The sequence below is a fragment of the Danio rerio genome, chromosome 13, assembly GCF_049306965.1.
Source record: "Danio rerio strain Tuebingen ecotype United States chromosome 13, GRCz12tu, whole genome shotgun sequence".
In the NCBI taxonomy this organism is placed as follows: Eukaryota; Metazoa; Chordata; class Actinopteri; order Cypriniformes; family Danionidae; genus Danio; species Danio rerio.
Window position 1 is genome coordinate 31,688,794 of NC_133188.1, and position 21,593 is coordinate 31,710,386.

A 21,593-nucleotide genomic window follows, 5' to 3' on the forward strand; every position below is an offset into this window, starting at 1 on the left:
TTACAGCCGCTTCATGTTGCTTAAAACAGTCTATTCATAGTTGCGACGAAGCTCTTTCATTTTTATGATACTGAGTATTTTGGTTCCAAAACTCAAACAGTGTAAATCACAGATAATAGTAAGTATTTTCATTTCATTCTACTACATCAATCGTGGTGTTAACTTCATGCATTTAAATATTTATTAGACTACTTACATTAAATATTAGTAGATTTAATAACAACAACAACAACATCAATTATAATAATAATAATAAGTATTATTATTATCATTATTACCAATGCTATTATTATTACTACTATGTATTATTACATTATTATTACTACTTTATTATATAAAATATAACACAACGAAAAAAATATTTATATATGTATATACAAAAGTTTAAATAGTAACAAATCAATAACTTTAAATATAAAATAAATCGACATTGAATAAATATATAATCTGAATAACGGTAAATGTTTTATAAAATATGTAATAATAGCAATAATAATAATAATAATAATAATAATAATCATAATTTATTATTGTTTGTGTTAGTAGTAGTGGTAGTGTTATTATTATATAGTGTTATAAAACTAAAGAAAATACGTGAGAACACCTAATCAATAATATAATAAAATATAAAATAAATATACATCCATTTTATTAGAAATGGATTTGAATGTGTAATAATTCTAATCATGAAACACATTTTTTAAATTCTAACAATTATGAAATATTATTATATACAAAATAGCCTATATAATTACATACAATAAATTTATACAATTAAAACTAATAATTACCCTCATATAAATGTGTAATATAAATGGCTTTAACAAAAAGTTTAGCAAAATGCATTTAAACGATGGTCTAAAAAAGTAATTATTCTATAAATAAAATCTGCAAATCCACAAACAATATTACTAGAATAATTAATATAAAATAGTTACATAACAGTTCTAAACTAATAGACAAATAGGCCTAGCTTTGTTACGAGCTGAAAAAGAAAAACAAAACGCCCGGTTATTGGAAATTAAAAAGAAATAAAAAAAAAAATAATATATATATATATATATATATATATATATATATATATATATATATATATATATATATATATATATATACATAAAGCAACAAAAAATATATATATATATTTTGGGGTCATACCCCGTGAGGAATTTAGCTCTAATTCCATCCATAGTGTGACTCCAGCCATATGCTCAGCTTTTTACTTGTAGCCAAAACGTTAACTTTATTATTTTAAGCCAAACACTCAAACAAATAAAGGCAGAAGACAACCTCTTAACAAGAGGAGTCAGTATCATTGTAATTCATAGACTTGTTTAAAACAGCCGAGTGAAAAGAGAGAATAGAGGGGACATTAATAGGCCCAGATGCCCTCGCCCCTGTGCGCATTATTGCCTTTGTGAAAACCGAGCGAAACACTTTAAAAAGAGGGCCAGCTCGATCCATCAAATTGTCTGAAAATTGTGAGGAAAATTCAAAAACCATATGGCCTCCAAACGTTTGTGTCCTTTTTGTTCGGTGGGACACGCTTGTCTCCGTATTGAGAGCCGCGGGAGGCAGAGCATGCTTCATTGTAGCTTGTCACATCAGGGGAGGCTGCTCATTTGTCCCCAGTTTTCACGCCTTACGCTAGAAATGACTGCCTCCCTTCGCTTCGCAGGGAAATAGCGTCTTTCAACCGCAGAGAAACGGGCCAAAAACCCTGCGTTTTTGCCCAGCCTTTATGCGCGCATTCATCAATCCAGATTTCTGTTTCTCACACGCATCCATTGTGGATATTGAAACACAAAAACATGTTATGCCATTCTGAAAATTAAAAGCGTAAAATGTCCAATCCAAAACACACACGCGATGCATGTTTAAAGAGTGTTGGTGCAGGGAATAAAAGTGGGCTACAAACACAAACAAAACTGATTTTTTTTTCTGTTTGTATTGTCTCGATTGCATATTTCGATAAATAAACTAACGTCAAAATTTTAGTGAAAGACGTTTTTATTTCATTTTAAATACATTACACTTTATACACTTGGTTTAAATGGTTTCCTGGCTTAAAAAGGCACTTACAGGCATACAAACCATAAGAAATATATTAAAATGTCACAATCCAGACTTCATCAGACAATCGATTTTTTTCCTGTGATAGCTTTTGTTGGAAATGTTCTATAATACACTTTTATCAAACGGGTTTAGGCTTAATTAATATGGAGCTGCGTGTGTGAATTAAATTGAGGAATATTTTGAGATTAGATCTGCAGCCATTTAAACTCAAATTATTTGGTGTAACAAAATAAAACATGCACTTAACTTACTCAGAACAGGGTAAAAAAAAAAGTTCTGTGTGGGCAATCGTGCTTCAAGTGTATGTGTGTGTGTGTGTTATTATCAATGTACTTATTGCTCTCCAGCTGTTTAAACGAATAGGCTAAATGATTACGATACTGCCACTGCATAAATAGATCTGAAGAAACTGTCCCATGCTTGCGTTGATTTTTTTTCTCCTTTTTTAAATTTGCTTTTAATACAAGTCATTTAATACATTTGGTGCTTTAATGGCACTTTCACCTCTGTGGTTTCCGAGGACCATCTCTGAAAAAAAGGTATATAAATAATACCGATTCTGTTCAAGAAAAAAAATCAGTCATCTACATCAATTTCCTCGTCTTCGTCTTCTGAACACTCTTTGCTCGTTGTGTGGTCTGTATATGGCGATGATGGTGACATGTGGAGTTTGTTGGTGCCCTCGTGCTCGTGATTAGATCGTGACGGAGACACGGCCGATGAATCTCCGAGTGTACCGTTCACACGTTTCTCTAGGTCTGCCAGTTTGGCCATTTTCTCAAAAGGTACATTGCCCACCGCTTTGGCCGACTCCACGTCCGCCTTCATCTCCTCTAGGTCTCTTTTGAGTTTGGCTCGGCGATTCTGGAACCAGGTGATGACTTGAGCATTCGTGAGCCCGAGCTGCTGAGCGATCTGATCTCGATCAGCCGGAGACAGATATTTCTGATAGAGAAATCTCTTCTCAAGTTCGTAGATTTGGTGATTGGTGAAAGCTGTTCTCGACTTTCTCCGTTTTTTAGGGGTATTCCTCTGACCGAAGAGTGTCATGCCGTCTCTCCCTAAAATTAACAAACAAAAATAATGCAGCCACATTAAAACGCAGAACAGCAGAGGCCTGTAAAATTTATCATTGCTATAAATAGAAATATTCTGTTATGATTTTTAAATTATGACGTCTTCATGAGTGTTTATCAATTTAGCTTCAGGTCGAAAAACATAACAGGCCTGCAAAACTACTTTTATTTATTTTTAGCATTTTAATTCTGCACATGGATATTTAACATATTTTAAACATTTATTATAATTGCACATGAACAGAGCTAATCCATTTTATTACCTTTTATTCATTTATTTGGTGCTATTTATTTTACAATTCTGCATATTTAACTATCTTTAATTGCATAGATAGCATTATTTTATTTATGATTACTAATTTATTTGGTACATTATCTTTTTTATTCTAACAGGTAAACATTATTAAACGTATTTCTAATTAAATTAGATAAAGATGCATTTTTATGACAATACATATATTTTAGTAGCATGTTTTATTTTTTTTTAATTTATTTCGCACGAATTAAACATTTCATTTAATGCACCTGCTCCTTTAGTTTTATGTAATACACACGTATTTGGTAGCATATACTGATTGTTCAAACATTTTAATTTCTATCCTTTAAGATTTATATTAGGCTATATTTATATTTTTTAAACATTTATTTTTATTGCACGTGCACAGAAGTAATCCCACATGTATACTTTATTCAAACAACCTTTTAACGAAAAACGAGCGTTTAAAAATGTCAAATATTTTTTTAAGCATTTGTTTTGCTGTAGCAGTTTTTAACGACCGTTTTCACGAATATCTACGAACAGAATTATTTCTAGTATTATCCACCAGCCTGAATACAATTTATGCCCACACCGGGCCTTGTGTTTACCTTCTGCCGCTTGTAAGACACTGACTTCCAGCCCCTTGAAGGTTTTGCTGGCGAGCTCCTCCAGGGCGCACAGTGGAGATGTCTGGGTGAGCAGCGCACGGTTGGAGAGGGGATGGCCCGTGGACGGATGCTTCTCACCGGAAGAAAGCAGGTGCGCCGTGCCGCAAATTGTGTAACTTCGTTTGACAGACGGCTTGTTCAAAATATCCTCTATGCTGAACGGAGTGAGAGGTTTGTTTGAGTTAGCAGGTGGAGGAAGATGGTCCAACGGACTGCGCCTTCGGTCCTCAACCGAGGCGCCTTTCGCGTCTTCTTTGGAGGTCATTATTTGTCTTTTTAGCTTTTGAAAATACGCTACAGTTTTTTTCGATATAATTTCGATTTTGTGCACAGCTTGTTTTGTTTAAAAAATGCTGATAAACAAAGAGCAACTTGAATGAGAAGGTATCCACAATTCCGTAGAATTAGATGTAGCCGATCAGCAGCATGTTGTTGCTTTTGCCGCAGGGGTTGGAGAAGTTTAAGTCTTTCTTTAAAAAAAAGCCTCGTCTGCTGTCCTCAGCTCCTGGATAACAGTTGAGTTTCAGTGAGAAGCAGCCTGACAACCTCTGATGCTTCAGTGGAAACAGTCAGCCTCAAAAGCAGCCAGAATTGACTATTACTAACAAGTTATTCTTGATAGCAAGACAATCAATTACATCCAGTGGCACTTTTCTCTCTCTCTTTCTCTCTCTCTTTCTTTCTCTCTCCCTCTTGCTCTTTGACTATGTTGCAGTCCGATGCAGACTTTAGCAGGAAAGGAGCCCCGTTAATTAGAGGGCATGGCCGGAGGAGGAGCTCAGCCGGATTACAATACTTAACGCTCCCACTCTTTACTACAAATTAATGATTTGTCGATATTCTCTTCGTTATTAGTTACACATTTGTACCACGTTATTTTTATTTATTTTTTTTTATAAACGTGCATTTACATTTCAGAAAAATATTTAAAGCAAAATTAAAACACAGACACTAGCAAGTTTGTAGCTACTGAAAATATTTTGTTATAACAAAATGCGTACTTAAAAAAATTATATACATTTTTGTTTAATACGCTAATTGTGTTGTGGAGTCAGGTAGTATATTATGGCTGATACTTTTGGATAGAATAAAATGTGTGTGTGTGTGTGTGTGTGTGTGTGTGTGTGTGTGTGTGTGTGTGTGTGTGTGTGTGTGTGTGTGTGTGTAAAGGAGAGAAAGAAAGGGAGGGAGAAAGAGAGAGAGAGATCGTCCCCTTCAGCTGCACCAAATCTTCTTTGCCATAATTCAAGCGCAAAGGGCCAGCTCACATCAGCAGTAAGATATTTCATCTCTAAAAATCGCCTGCTGTTCAATCCCCGGTATTTGTGGCATTACGGGAACTATTTTTTTCCTTGATTTACGGTGATCAACTTGAACGTGCATAGGATTAGCCAAAAACAACGTAAATAGTTTTAACTTAATTATAATTCATATATTTTTATGATATATGCTATATGCATAACCGGACGAAATTTAAAGCGCGCTTGTATAATTAGTGAATTGATTAAATGGTCTAATGATTGCTTTGCGTTGTTATCGTCGGGCACGAGGCCTCGGTTAAATGGGCAGAAAAAGGCTGAAGCTCCACCGGCGACATCGGATCGGAAAACAGCCGTGTAAGGAGGATAAAGGCTGATCTACAGCACGAGAATAAAGTGCTTTTTGTTGGTTAGTAGATCCACTTGAGAAAGTTGGTATTTGTTCGCATTTATTTAAATCTTCTTAGGTTAAAACATGGGACAAATAAGATGCGTTAAAAACGAATGCATAATACGAATTAGTTTTAAAGTATTTATAATTTGCATAATGTAAATATGTAATAAAGTAAATTATATTTTATGTTGCAGCAAATAACATTTATATAGGCTATAATCACGTTTAAACAGTATCGTGCTATAAATAGCTTTATTAGTTGAAATAAATACCTGTTATAGCAAAACAAGAAAAAGGAAAACAGACCATTTTGCGCACATTCTTTAAACTAATTCATAGTCCACCGAAAATGACAGAAAAGCTTTTTAAAAAAGGATACAGAGGCAGGTGGTTCCGCCTGTGTGACATGATCATTTAGTGTTGCCTACAGTGAGCAAAATGCCTGCGTAAGCAGATATGACGCAATGAAATGCCATGGAAGATACCACTATGAATTCATGCAAATACAAAGTTCATGATTTAATGCTACTACACACACTTCTATATTTATTTAATGACAGCTAAAAATAACAACGATAATAATGATTAAAATATAATGAAATTGTCTAGATTAATATTTAGCATTGGGCACAATATATATATATATATATATATATATATATATATATATATATATATATATATATATATATATATATATATATATATATATATGTGTGTGTGTGTGTGTGTGTGTGTATGTGTGTGTGTGTGTGTGTGTGTGTGTGTGTGTTTCAATAACCTTTTATCTCTCTTTCTCAATGTTTTTGTAAATAATATAATGACTAGTAATATTTTAAAAATAATAACATTTCTATCATACGTGTATACTACGTTAAGCGTACTGGAATTTGCCACAGGACTTGAATACTGCTGGTTTGATTGTTTCTGTTCATTTGAAAAAAACGCATCATCTAAATCCAAACTTGCTTAGGATTGTCCACGAAAGACAGAATAATAATAAATAAACGAAGTCATTCTTTGTTGTCTATGCGGGGTCTGTGAAGACTCTGCCTGTGTCTAATGACTCAGAGAGATTTGTCACTTACTCCAGTGAACGTCTGTCTGGACAGTTTTATTCCATAATTTATTCTCCGCTTCCGACTGTGAGAGCTCCGATTTCACAGGCAATATCGGATCTTTTCACTAACTTTTATTCACATGACCTTTCTGGGGATTGTAAATGATCTGCCCACACATCTGGTAAGACGGATATATATAATGTTATCATCGGATACTGACTAAACCGAGAGACCCTTTTTCACGTTTCATGAAAAAAGTGAAACTTTTATTAATGTATCACCTTTTTCAATATAAAATATCCTATCTGTTTCGACTCCGTAGAGAACGTTAATCTTTGTTGTAAAATCACTGGCATAAAACATACTAATAATAATAATAACAACAACAACAACAACAACACCAATAACAACAACACCAACAACAACAACAACAACAACAATAACAGCCTTGATAGAAATATATTAAATCTGATAGAAAAATGTAAACATTTTTTAATTTAAAATGATTCTACCTTTTTCTTTTTCTTTTTTCAAAATGTCACATAGTATACCAATTTTTTTTAAATCTATGTCCCACAGCATACAGTATGATAAACAAAACTCATTTTAAAGATTAATTGCTTATTGCATGCTCAGAAAAACTTTGAGAAAGGTAGTTTCTTAAAAAAAAGGAGAAATATAGAGTCAATTGTTATTTCGCTATAAAAATGTAGCAACCTCACAAGTGTTGAATTAGTTTCAAACTTGCATCACATAAATAAAGAAAAAATAAGGCGAGTTTCAAATCACAAGTGTGGGCAAATAAAGCACATTTTTAGGTCACACAACAGAATGGTCTGTCATGGTTGAGATGTTTCATTTTTTTGTATGCCTAAACACTTTGTAAGCATTTAACATGGTCAAACTCTTGATTTATTTATATTAAACATCCCCAACAATAATTCATCTGACATAAAAGTGTTGTTACACGCATCTTGTTTGTAGTGAGAATAAAAGCAGTTTTACTACATGGACAACAACAGACCTCAAGACCAAATATATTCAAAGTGACAGTCTGGAAGTAAAAGAAATATATCTCAATACTTGAGATCAACAGCATACCGTTTCATAATGTGTGGAAAGATGAGGCATGTGCATTAATCATGCTAACCAGGCCCTATATCTATTATTATCAACAGTAGCCTGGACTGTTGCCCAACAAAGGTGGATTAACATTTGGCAAGCATAGCTTTAGCACCAAATGCCCTGTCATCTTAATGTAAATTATCAAATGATAAAAAAATACAAGGTCAGTGGAACGTGATTAAGATATTTCTCTTAAGATACAGTCTCTCCTAATTCCTATCTGACACAATTTTGATGGTCAAAAATTAACAGCAAATCATTGTTACAGCAGAAACATTCATGAACAGAAATTAGAAACTAATAATCAACAAAAAACCTAATAATCACGCGCAACTCAACACGAATGGATGTGTTTATTACCTCACGACAGCACTGTTTCTTGGATGACGTCCATATCATGCTCCAAACACCAATGATGACCCTTGTTTTTTTTCCCATGCCCTCTTCGGCACTACAGAGTAATGTAACACTAGCCTGAGATGCTCTATGGCTCTCAGTGGCTCCAGTGAAAATAATTCTGGCTGCTTAATCTGCAGGGCGGCAGCAGAGCACACAGGCCTCCACATCAATTAAGTGAGTAATAGATGTGGAGCTGGCACAGGATCTGGGTGACATTAGAGCTGATGGCTTGCAGAAAAACAAGTGCAGAGTCAAGGCCTGCGTGAGGTCCATTTGGAAGGAGGATGCATGTTCCCGCTAAAACTAGAGTAACCGTGAGGGGGGTAGTGGGTATCGAGAGTGAGGCATGAACGCACTCAGTCTAGTGACATTTCAGTCTAATTGCAGAACCGGGCTTTGACTGTTAAGAGCAAATGAGTGAGGATTAAGTGCAGAGCCACGCTTAAAAGGACCCATCATTACTTAAAGGGTAAGAACAGAGGAGCAGGGAAACCTCAAGTAGAACCAATAATATTATTGACCTCAGACATGATATCTATGTCAAATATAACTTCCCGAATTAATCATGTTTGATTATGGATCTTTGGCACTGTGCCAACTATGAAGTCAAAAATATATAAAAGCAAGGACATCATATAGAGCAGGGGTTCTCAAACTTTTCAGCCGCGACCTCCAAAATAACAATGCGACTCACGACCCCCACATTTCTTACAGGTGGTTATAAATAAACATTTGTGCACACAACAATAGGCCTATAGACTATTTAGAGGGATGTAAACAAAAACAATGGTCCCATGGTATTTCCTGTTTCACATTTTTAGTTGCTATAGCTTCCGAGAATCCAATACATTTTACATTTAGTCTTTTAGTCAATAAGAGCCACATATTGATAAATAATGTTATGATAGCTGTTTTGACATTATGTTATGATTCAATTGCCTCTTGTTAGTTATAAAATGTCCATGACCTAATGACATCACCACATTGAAATGGCCTATATAAACATGCGCATATTGACAACACAAAAAGTGCAACAGTTTAATAATCATGTATATTTTTGTAGTCAAAAATTAATTTATTTAATTTTACATTTACCTTACCTAAAGAGACTGGTGGGCACAATGTTTTCAGCATAAGTCTATTCTTTAGTTAATTTTTGAAGACCGCCACTCAGAGATCATTCTCAGTGTTCAGTTGTGGCCTGTTTTTATTTTTAATGTATTTGATTGTCATAAAGGTGTCAGAAAGTTTAACATGTTGCTATAAAATAAATCTGCTGCAGCTGATGCTATTGCTGTGTTGTTAATCTAACGTAAACACACCAATCCTTTGGCTTTTCATTTGCATTTTGTTTTTTTATGTAACTATTAACTACTATTTTTATCTTATGTCGGTTATGGATCAAATATGGTTTATTCAACTTAAAAAATTTACAAAAAATTAAAAATTCATTCAACTTTTGGAAATCTCCAAGGGACCTCCTGTCATTGTCCAGCGACCTCCATTTTGGGAACCACTGAGCGTAAGACTAGTTTAGATTTAGTTTTAGCAATTATACTTGCAAGGACAAGACAGGATGTTTAAAGCCCCATTCAGATGACATGATTTTAATCGTCAGATTATGCAATTTTGACCTCGCTGTAAATGCTGTTTACAACACCAACCAAGACAATGTATCATATTGTATTATATATTGTAAAAGGTCAAATGTTAATAAAAGTCACTTTTTCAAACGTTAAGGTTAAAAGTGTTTGGAAGTAAGATCAAGATCCTATAATGCATTTTAAAAGCATAAATAAATGGGGGGAAACTTTAAAACATGAATTTCAAAATACATAAAACTGCTAATTAAACTGCTAATCATTGAGATAAAATCTAAAGCCATGGTCACACTGGACTTTTCTCCCCACAGACTTCCATTCATACGCATGCGAATATGGCAGACCTAAAACGCAAGCTCATGCGACAAGTTCCGGAGTTCGCTGCATTGGAGAGGTCAAGCTTGGTGAACTCTGACCTGTGAAATTATATCACATGATTGCATGAGGCCAATCGAAGATCAACTCTGGACAGAATTTTAAAATATGGAGTAATCACTTCCTTAAATGTCTAAACATCTTGTTAAATACCGCTCATTTTCGCAGCAATGTATGACAGAATTTCGCATTCTCAAACTCTAGTGTGACTGCACCTTTAATGTGTCAAGGGTACCAAATATGGCAGACCACACATTGCTTTACGATCAATCATTGCATGGCATCTACCATGTTTATTCTATCTACAAGAGTGTTTGTGATCCAAACAAGGCAAAAACATATTTAAGTGCAGTGCTGACTGGTGAATCAAGGAGTTCAGCTTCAACACATTTTCATCAAGTCTGAAGACTTTGACTGGCAGCTTCAGGTGTGTTTGATTAGTGTTGCACCTAAACTCAGTGGCCAGTGGCACCTTAACAGTGGCCTTCTATAAAAACAGGTCTGGACACATAGAGGAAATGCCACTTAAACAGTAATCATAAAATTGCACATGTCATACCTGGTCACACAGTTTGAAAGAAATGTTTACTTGCAAAAGGAGATGGATCAATACATTCACAGTGACAACAGGACAGACGATGGATTGCATCAGATTGAAATACATTCAAAATTCTTTTAAATGCTTTAATCTACCTTGACTCGAAACCAAGTTCATGGGACAAAAAAACAACAGGATCTTTGGAAAAACATAAAACATGAGAACTGGAAGTAGGGAAAGCAATGATCATTTAGTTATACCAGACCATCTGGAAGAATAAAGCAAGACGTCAGCAGAACTGAAAACATGAAAGAACTGAGTCTTAAAGATCTTTGATGAAATCTTTTTGACGCAATCTCACAGCAATTCGTAACTTTTTGATTTAGTGGCTAATTCGTATAAATTTGTACAATTTAATTTATACAATTTAGAACGATTTGTAGATCAGCAGTTTTAGAAATGCTCAATTGTTTATGCCATGTTCAGAGTTAATTGCATCACCTTTTTTATTAATTCTAATCTTTTTAAATTTTAGCAGATCATCCTAAAAGGGTAATTCACCCAAAAAATGTAAATTCTGTCATCCTTTACTCATCCTCCACTTGTTCCATACCTATTTGGGTTTCTTTCTCCTGTTGAACTCAAAGGAAGATATTGAAGAATGTTGGGAAAAGCAGCAAAGTCTCTTAAAGGCAAGTCATTTTACTCTTTGAAGCGCCTCTCGGGCAGTATACTCGGGCATTCTGTCTGAATGGGGAAACATCAAATTCTCCAAAATCACTGGCCAAGTTTACAATTAAAATTCATATTAGGAATTAACAATAAAATTAAACAACAACTGTCCATTTTGTTTAATTTCTAAATGTTTGAATCACAAAATCTGCAGAAAGTTACATCTGGTTCGAGCCCCTCCACTGGAGAATCATCAGTCTATATTGACAGCAGATTGGCTCCTGTACTAGAAGGCAAGGCTTCATTTGGCCTATTGACCGTTACACTTTTCCCCATTCAAAACTATATGAGTGACACATGTTGTGTATTCTAGTCTTTGAAAGCAGCCATTGACTTTTGCAAAAAAATTTGTCTTGGTCTCAAATAGCACATTTGTTTGGACTATGTAACATTTACATGTAACGTTTACCAACAACAGTGACATTTACAGTAAAAGTACCATCAAGCTAGTTTATTATTTAAAATGCTAATGGCCACTGGTATAAAAGTAGTGGTTACTTGTAGTGGTTACTTTTATAAAAAGGAACTCTATGGATAACAATGGCTGCTCTATGGATGTAATTGGCTGTTCATTCAGCAGAACATTCATCAGAATGTCTTGATTTATGTTCAACAGAAGAAATAAATTCATGTTCAGAACCACTTGAGTGTTAGAAAATACTGGTGAAAATATAAATTTTGGTAAAATTATCTCTTTAACCATATCTACAGTGTAATGTATTGAGTTGTGCCATGTGATTGGATTATTAGATATCGCATTACCAACAAGCCACCAACAAAAAATGGGTTTAACAACACAAAGTAACAGGAAATAGAGTAAATCTTGAACATACAATAAAAATCTAACCTCATTCCCATTCAGCTGTCAATCACAATGTCTAAATATGCTGCCAATAAAGTCAGCGCTTTCAGAACCAAACATGAGCGCAGCCACTCTGGAAATCCATCAGGCATCAAGCTGATAGTCCAGTGGAGGAAAGAGGGGACATAGATAACGAGTAGCTCATAGTCAGACACAGCACACTTATCGCCTCTCACTTTCTGACAGAGCCCTTTCTAAAGCCACAGCCTGGAGAAGTCCTGTGGCAGACATGAGAAATAGATCCCTGTCGGAAAAAAGATATTGGGAGGACAAAGTGTGTCAGGTCAGCACCTGAGGAAAGCTGCCATGGCACAAGCCCAGCCCCTGCCACTGAACGCCACCGAGAGCCTCCTGCGGTAGACAGGAGAGAGCGATGACCCATCCCTCTGCTCCTGATGGCCTTATTACAGACATCCACTACCACACGTTGACTCACTGTATGTAAATAATTCACATTTACAGTAAGGGAAAAGAAAATCTAAATATATGTGGAAACGCATATACAGTTAAAGTGTATATTTTTCTCCCAATTTCTGTTTGATGTAAAGAAGATTTTTTCAAAACATTTCTAAACATAATAGTTTTAATAACTTATTTCTAATAACTGATTTATTTTATCTTTGCCATGATGACAGTACATAATATTTTACTAGATATTTTTAAGACACTTCTACTCAGCTTAAAGTGTGATTCAAAGGCTTAATCAGGCAAGTTAGGGTGATTAGGCAAATCATTAAATAATCATGGTTTGTACTGTAGACTATCAAAAAATATTGCTGAAGGGGGCTAATAAAATTGATAAAAAAAATAAAAACTGCTTTTATTCTAGCCAAAATTTAGCAAATAACCCTTTCTCCAAAAGAAAAACATTATAGGAAATACTGTAAAAATACTTGCTCTGTTAAACATCATTTAGAAAATATTTAAAAACTAATAAAAAAATCACAGGAGGGTCAATCATTTTTACTTTAACTGTATGTGAGTGTAGCAGAGGCAATCTAGTGAAGTGCTGTGCAGGTACACCTCACTCCTCTGATCTCTAAAAGGTGCTCTAGCATCCAACACTAGAGGCCATGCTCTTTAGCCTCCTTGTTAAAGCAACCAACTCTCATGCAAAGAATCGCCGGTTCAATCCCAGCTCGGAGCATGTTGGGTAGTGTAGGACTGCCGGATGACATTGGTGCCGTGACCCGGATGGGAGTAAGGCTTAGGGAGGGTAAGTGTAACAGAGGCCAGCTAGTGAAGTGCTGTGCAGGTAAACCTCACTCCTCTAACCTCTAAAAAGTGCACTAGCGACAGACAGAAGAGGCCATTGTCTTTAACCACTTTGTTAGAGCAAGTCCATGTAGAGAATCGCCGGTTCAATACCAGCTCAAAGTGGGTTGGGTGGTGTATGACCAGCAGGATTACATGTGCAATCTAGCATTCTGCTGCGTGCTTCATTAAGTACAAAAAGTTTAAGTGCAAAAGAATTGTCAATAAACTCATTTATTTTATTTTCGGCTTAGTTCCTTTATTAATCCGTGGTCGCCAAAGCGGAATGGACAGCCAAATTGTTGAGCACATGATTTACGCAGCCGCAACCCATCACTGGGAAACATCCATACACACTCATCACCCGGAGGAAATCCACGTGAACACGGGGAGAACATCCACACAGAAATGTCAACTGGCCCAGTCAAGGCTTTAACCAGCGACCGTCTTGCTGTGAGGTGAACGTGCTGCTACCCACTGCCCCACCACTTCGCCTGTCAACAAATTTGGCATTTTAACCCATTTATAATAATAATAATAATAATAATAATAATAATAATAATAATAATAATAATAATTATTATTATTATTATTATTATTATTATTATTATTATTATTATTATTATTAATAATAATAATACAAGAAACCCCCAAAAATGTTTTTTTTAATACAATGTGTATAAAGACAATTTATGCATGAACATAAATATGAATAAAACTGTGGTATTTGTACAGTAAGTAATGCTGAGGTGGAGATTTATGGGTCAATACAAAAGAAAAAAATATTGATAAAACAGCCTATAAAATATGCATTTGAATAAAATTTTAACTCTACAGGCCCAAATGTGCTATGATAGAAAGATGTTTTCAGATGTTTCAGATGTTCTTTTTGCATGAAACTGAAAAAGCAAACACTTAAAAAAACCTGAATCTCTCAAAAATTAGAGGTGCATGAAAAAACTGTATTTGTGCATGTCTGTAGTGCATTTCGCCTTTACAAATAATAAACAATTGATATTGAATAAAAATGACATTCCAGTACGAAAATGAACCATCTTAGTTTGTAATCATACTCAATAATTTTATTCTCTTTATTACAGAATTAAAACTGGAGATCTATCAGTCACATTCGGCTGCGTCTGCTCATCAGAGCTAATTTGGGTGTGCAGTTAACACTTCTATAAGCAAAGAGAGTGAACGCGGCCCTATTAACGAATGCCTGCTGACAACAGGACAGAAATATTCTTCCCCAGCTGTGAATGCTGCCTTTTTTTTCATCCAAATGAACATGTCATGCTTCACCTGCGTTACCAACAGCATTGCCAAAAGTAAATGAACACAAACACAACAAAACGTGAGTAGAGCACAACAGAAGCTCGTTTTATCCTTTGGGCTGCTTAACTCATTATGGTTTAATCTGTGGCACCCAACTGACAACCCTGTAGTAAAATAACTATACAGCTTTTATTCAATACTTGTACCCGAAAGTAAAGCGAGGAAAAGATTTGTGAGTTCTCAACTGGTGGGTTGCAGGTCTGTCCCGTGGGGGGGTCATGGACAGTAGGGACAGACTACGTTCAATGCAAATCATAAAATCCGGTCTACCTTGGAAAGAAAAAATCAAAAGGAAATTTAGAGCAGCAAGAACTATTGTTGTTAACAGCCAAGGCGCTGCACTCAATAAAACTATGCAATCTAGAAAACTGCTTCCAGAAGCCCATTAAATAAAGCTATGCATTGAAAGAGAAAATACAACAATGCACACTGCAAAAGCTCCAATTGATAAAATGTTGGACGATCTAATATTCCTGCTTGGGCTTAGTTTAGAAGATATATCAAGTCAAAAATTTAATATTAATAATTTTATTCCGTAAAAAAAAATTTTTCAGGTTCATTTGGGCCGGAATACCAATTTAAGTAATACTCTGAATAGAGAAATTGAGTGAATCAAAACTAAGACTGATTTTAGCTTTTATTTATTGTTTTTACAGTGCTCACATTTTATTTTTTATTTTTTTGTAATTATTATAAGGACCTATTCAATTCAATTCATCTTTCTTTGTATAGTGCTTTTACAATGTAGATTGTGTCAAAGCAGCTTCACATAGAAGATTATAGTGAATTGATAAGTTCAGTTCAAGTTGATAGTTCAGTGTGGTTTAATTTTCACTGCTGAGAGTCCCAACACTAAAGACTAATCTATCGATGCGAAGCTCTACAAGTCCCGAACTATGCAAGCCAGTAGTGATAGCGGCGAGGAAAACACTAAATCTATCAAAGATTCATATTTCAAATATATATATAAACTTTATTTTGGGGCTACACAGTGGCGCAGTGGGTAGCGCTGTCGCCAGAGGTGGAAAGAGTACTAAAAATATCATACTTAAGTAAAAGTATCATTACTATCCCAAAATGTAATGCAAGAGAGTAAATGTATCTGTTGTAAATAATACTCAAAGTATGAGTAAAAAGTAGCCCTTTCAAAAGTACTCAAGAGTAGTGAGTTGTGAGTATTACACTGTAAAATGCTGATGCATTTACATGTAATTTGTTGATGTGTAAACTTAACATAGTGCATTTAGTTATTGCCCAGCAGGCGCACATTGTCATATGACATTTTCATTAGGTTAGATTTAGGTTGTGATGTCAGGTGATCAAAATTCAATGTCTAGACAGCGTCTAAGGACAATTTTTTGTTATTTTGGTGTCCAATAATGACGTCAAATGATGTTAATATTTGGTTGATTTTTGGTTGTATTAGAAAGTCACCAAAATCCAACGACAAGCCAACATCTTAACCAACATCATATTGACGTCAAATATTGACATTTATTCATCAGGTATGACCTCCAAAATCCAACATCTGATAGATGTTTATATTTTTATTTATCCTGTTACATCTACGACTCTTTCACTTAAATTGACTATATAATTATTGTAACACAGCAGAACTAAACAGAAAAATAGTAGAGCAGGTCTCAAATTTCAGGCACAATTATTGACAATAAACTGAATTTTGATAGTGATGCAGAGGCTGTTTATACGAAGACAAGTCGGTGCCTTCGTATAAACAAAAAGACAAGTCTCTTCCGCAAGTTGAGAAGTTTTAATGTCAGTGTACAGCCTTTAAACATGGCATATAGATCAATAATAGAGAGTGTTCTCACATATAATAATGTTTCATGGTTTGGTAACACAGCACTTAAACAGAAGAGGATTGATAATCGCAGATTATCAATCAGGCAAAAAAGATAACTGGTGACAAACAGCATTCGCTGCAGACTCAATTTGGCTCCTTTATGGAAAAAACAGCCATTGCAACTTTTAATGATAATACACATTCCATTCATTTCCCAAAATAAATGCTTATAAAAAGTAATTTATCCCAATTGCCATTGTTGTCTTAAATCGGTTCACTGTTCGAAGTGAATGGGGTGGTTTTTAAGAATGATCTGCAGTAATATGAATGAGACTAATCTGGTTTTTAATTTTTTTAACATGTTGTCTTGATGAGTGTTGCTATTGTGTGATTGTGGTATGTATGCAGTTGTTGTCTTAAATCCAGTATTAAAGTAAAAAATCCTTTCTGTGCCAAGTAGGACGGACAATAAAGTTTAAATTAAATAAAGTTTGAACTAAACTTAGTTTGATTATAAAAGGGGAAAATTCTGTTTTTTGAGAAAGTGGAAACCACACATCACTTGACTCTTTAGTTTGACCCTAAACGAAGAACTAAAAATAAGTTAGTATGAAGCATAAACAGTAGGTGTCTTTAAAGATATAATGATATAATTAATGCATTGGAGATGCAGAAACCAGTGGGATTGCATAAACAAACTACACAGAAACCCCACAGTGAAATGAATAACCTTTCTTTAAATAGAATCTGAAATCACCTTGGATAAATATATATAATAAAAAAAGATATATGATATATGATACAAATATTATGACCTCTGTTAGGAAACAGCATTTAAGACTTTTTAAATACTTTCTCTAAATGGATTTATCAATGTGTAATACTTTTTAAGATCCCGCAGACACTCTAATATATACAGTTGAATCAGAATTATCAGCCCCCCTTTGATTTTTTTTTCTTTTTTAAATATTTCTCAATGATTTTTAACAAAGCAAGGAAATTTTCACAGTATGTCTGATATTTTTCCTTCTGGAGAAAGTCTTTTTTGTTTTATTTCGGCTGAAATAAAAGCAGTTTTTAATTTTTGAAAAACAATTTTAAGGTCAATATTATTAGCCCCTTTAAGCTATATATTTTTTCGATTGTCTACACAGAACAAACCAGCATTATACTATAACTTGCCTAATTACCATATTCTGCCTAGTTAACCTAATTAACCTAGTTAATCCTTTAAATGTAATTTTTGGCTGCATAGAAGTCCCTTGAAAAATATCTAGTTAAATATTATTTACTGTCATGGCAAAGATAAAATAAATCAGTTATTAGAAATTAGTTATTAAAACTGTTATGTTTAGAAATGTGTTCAAGGGGGCTAATAATTCTGACTTCAACTGTACATACATTCATCATCATTTGCATAAAAATATAAAAATTTTCATAATAAAATGTTTTTGAAGGCCAAATTAGAATGTTGGAAAGATTTCTGAAAGAAATTTGAAATTCAGCTGAATTCTCATCATCTTATAACAATTCCATGTTGATGAGTAGGTGGAGAGTAGATCCTTTGTGTATGTTTGACTTTAAACACATTCAATGTATTTTCAAATACTGAAAACATACTGAACATGCTCAGACCCAATTTTACCTGCAATTATCATCGAGCACTTGAATGCATTTAAAACACCAGGTATAAATCTCAGAGGGCGAAAAAACATGGTTAGCACATTCCACCCTTTAGTTAACACTTTCTCTGATTCTGTACGCCGCACAAAAATACACCTGCTCTAAAAACAACAACAACAACAGGATTCTGGAGGCAAGGGAAATCTGTAGGCTCTTAGAGAGAGAGAGTCCTCCATCAATCACAGATGAAGAGGAGAGCGCAAAGACACTGACGCTCAGCACACACACACATAAAGAGAGAGAGAGAGAGAGCAAAAACACAAAGCCATCCTTCACCTGTTATAATTAGCCCTGGCCTTTTCACAGGATTAATTAAAACAAGTTTCTTTCCTGATTTAACCACAAGGGATGACCCACAGGAGCGAAAGCTACCACCACATCTACGGATCCCTCTCTCGTCGGATAAAAAAAACGCCTCTATTTTTCTTTCTCCTGATCCGATGACCCTGGTGCCTCTGGTTTGGAGGCCTCATTCACAGCTCAACTCAACTCAAATCTCCTAAAGATTTATGAGACGACCTCTTTATGTCAGCGTGTGTTTGCAGATCTCGCGCGCACACTCCTTCTGCCTTTATTTCGCAGGGATCGGGGTCTTGTTATCCTCCCGGTTGCATTAATATGGCTACTGGAGGGAGAAGGAGGGATAAGAGGCCTGATGAATCTCTTCACCTGCGCGGCTAAAAGCGGAAAGGAGGACACGTGGACCTTGAGTGCTGGTCTTATGATGGATGGCGAGGAGCCCGGTGTGTCTGGATCAATGCTGTGAGCTCCGCAGTGTGGAACAGGTGAGAGAAAGATGAGAAATGAGCGCTGGGGCCCCGGCTTTTGCTGCACCGTTTGCCATTTCAAAGCACACTGATCATTTTCACACCCACACACAAAAACACACTGGAAGAAGCAAAAAAATACAAGCTATTTGCATCATCCTCATTCTAGTCTGAGCCGCTGGAGAACGCTTAACTCGGTTAGCCTTTGTGGACGTAGATGTGTGAGGAGCGTCTGGCAAGGTGTTTGGACTGGACTGATATGTTCATTAGGGGTGAATGATGCCTCTGGATGAGTCCGGCAGCTGTCTGGGCCCTTTGTGATGGCAGAGCGGAGATTGTGTGTGTGTGTGAGAGAGAAAGAGAAGAGCAACTAATCTTCCTGTGACAGACAGCCGGACAACCTTTGCTCTCAGATGACAGACTGGAGAAGGGCTGAATTATGCAGTTTGTCTTTAAAGTAGCAAAAGCTGTCATGAACAGCCCAGGCGCATTAGAAATATGTGCCTCAACCTACTTTTTTTTTGTTTTTTTTACAAAACTTAAAATACAGTGCTTTGGGTATGCTTTGTTGAACATTTCAGATGACAAATCCACTGTAGTGGACAACTATGTTTTTGCAAAGCATAAAATACATTGCTCTGAGTATGTTTTGTTGCACATTTCAGATTGCAAATCCACTAGAGGATGCTGTTTATGTTTTGAATCTAAAATTATGCTACTTAGAGTACGTTTTTGTAGAACATTTCAGTCATGAATAGGCACACTAGAAATACATGCTTCAACCTACATTTTTTTTTTTACTGAACTTGAAATAAGTTGTTCTGGGTACGTTTTGCTGAACGTTTCAGAAGACAAATCCACTAGAAAGTGATGTCTATGTTTTTGTAAAACATAACATACATTGTTCCGAGTACGTTTTGTTGCATATTTCAGATGGCAAATCCACTAGAGGATGCAGTTTATGTTTTAAATCTGAAATTGTGTTACTTAGGGTACGTTTTGTTGTACATTTCAGTCATGAACAGCCCAGGCACATTGGATATATGTGCCTCAACCTACGTTTTTTTACGAAACATAAAATACATTGGTCCGGGTTCGTTTTGTTTAATGATTCAGATGACAAATCCACTAGAGAGTGATGTCTATGTTTTTGTGAAACATAAAATACATTGCACACAGTGCTTTAAAGTTCCTATGAAGACACGTCAAGTTTTATTTATCTAGTTATTTATATATCGAGTTATTTATATATCGTTTTCTCCTTTTGCTCAAATATTGACAAACATCCTAAACATATTGTGAAGTATCTGAGATTCCAATTCTCAAATATGTATAAGAACATGTATTTTGTCTTTTAAATAGCTTACTAATGACCATATTAAGATGGGTGCCACTATGTTCAGACTACGGTGCAAGAGAGATCAGCAGATCTGGTTAATTTAATGATATATTTTTTTTGTTTGTTTGTTTAAAAATAAATAATTTGAAAACACTGATAAATTGTGATTTACAACACATTTATGTCTTGAGCAGTTTGAAATGAGCAGTTGTTGACCGGTGCTCAGAACGTTGTAATCACACTGGTGTGATCGTACATATAACAGGTTTAAATTACAAATCATAGACCACATTATGTTGTTTTGTGGTATTTATGTATTTTGTGTTGAACTACATGAAGAAATCCTTTATTTGTCAATAATATGTGACTGTAAAAGTCATTGTAAAAAAACGAACAAAAGTTGTTAGTGTCATACTGCCCCGGAGTGTTCATTTTAACTACAAACTGCATTGAAGTACTATTTTTGCAGTTTCACAAAAATGTAGGCAGAGGCATGTATTTCCTAGAATTGGTATAATTATTCATTTATTAATTTTCCTTTGCTTAGTCCCTTTATTATTCAAGGGTCACCACAGCAGAATGAACCGCCAACTTATCCAGCATTTGTTTTTACGTAGCAGATGCCCTTCCAGTCACAACCCAGCACTGGGAAACACCCATACAGGTTCACATTCTCACACATACAATAGAGGCAATTAAAGGTGCAGTAGGTGATCTTTCACAATGCTAACAGCTTAGCATAAATTTCTGAATCACAGTCCCTCCCCTGCCTTCCAGAGCCACACCTCCTGAAACAGGAGCACGCGCACCTTAAAGATGACAGCAAAAGAACCCTCTCTCATGTGTTAAAAGCGACTTGTCCGGCAGTGTGCAGGAATTAAACTCATTACTAAGCCAAACTGACATGCTATTTCAGAGCGAATATTTATAGTTACATGGTAAACAATATAGGGAGAGACTAGGCGGAATAGCGCTATTTACTTGGG

The 21,593-nt window shown here is 35.2% G+C and overlaps 1 protein-coding gene across 14 annotated transcripts in view; it reads right to left on the minus strand.

The window, feature by feature from the left end:
• Positions 1–1,992: 1,992 nt before the first annotated feature.
• lbx1a (ladybird homeobox 1a) overlaps positions 1,993–21,593 on the minus strand; it is a 111,922-nt gene continuing 92,321 nt past the window's right edge. For 7 of the 14 annotated variants that reach the window (XM_073919719.1, XM_073919722.1, XM_073919721.1 and 4 more), the window contains one exon: positions 1,993–3,137. In XM_073919719.1, the coding sequence (XP_073775820.1) occupies positions 2,653–3,137 (485 nt within the window). In that variant the 3' untranslated portion in view covers positions 1,993–2,652. Of the gene's footprint in view, positions 3,138–4,019; positions 4,654–21,593 lie in introns of those variants that run through there. The other 7 variants (XM_073919715.1, XM_073919711.1, XM_073919712.1 and 4 more) reach the window with 3 other exon arrangements.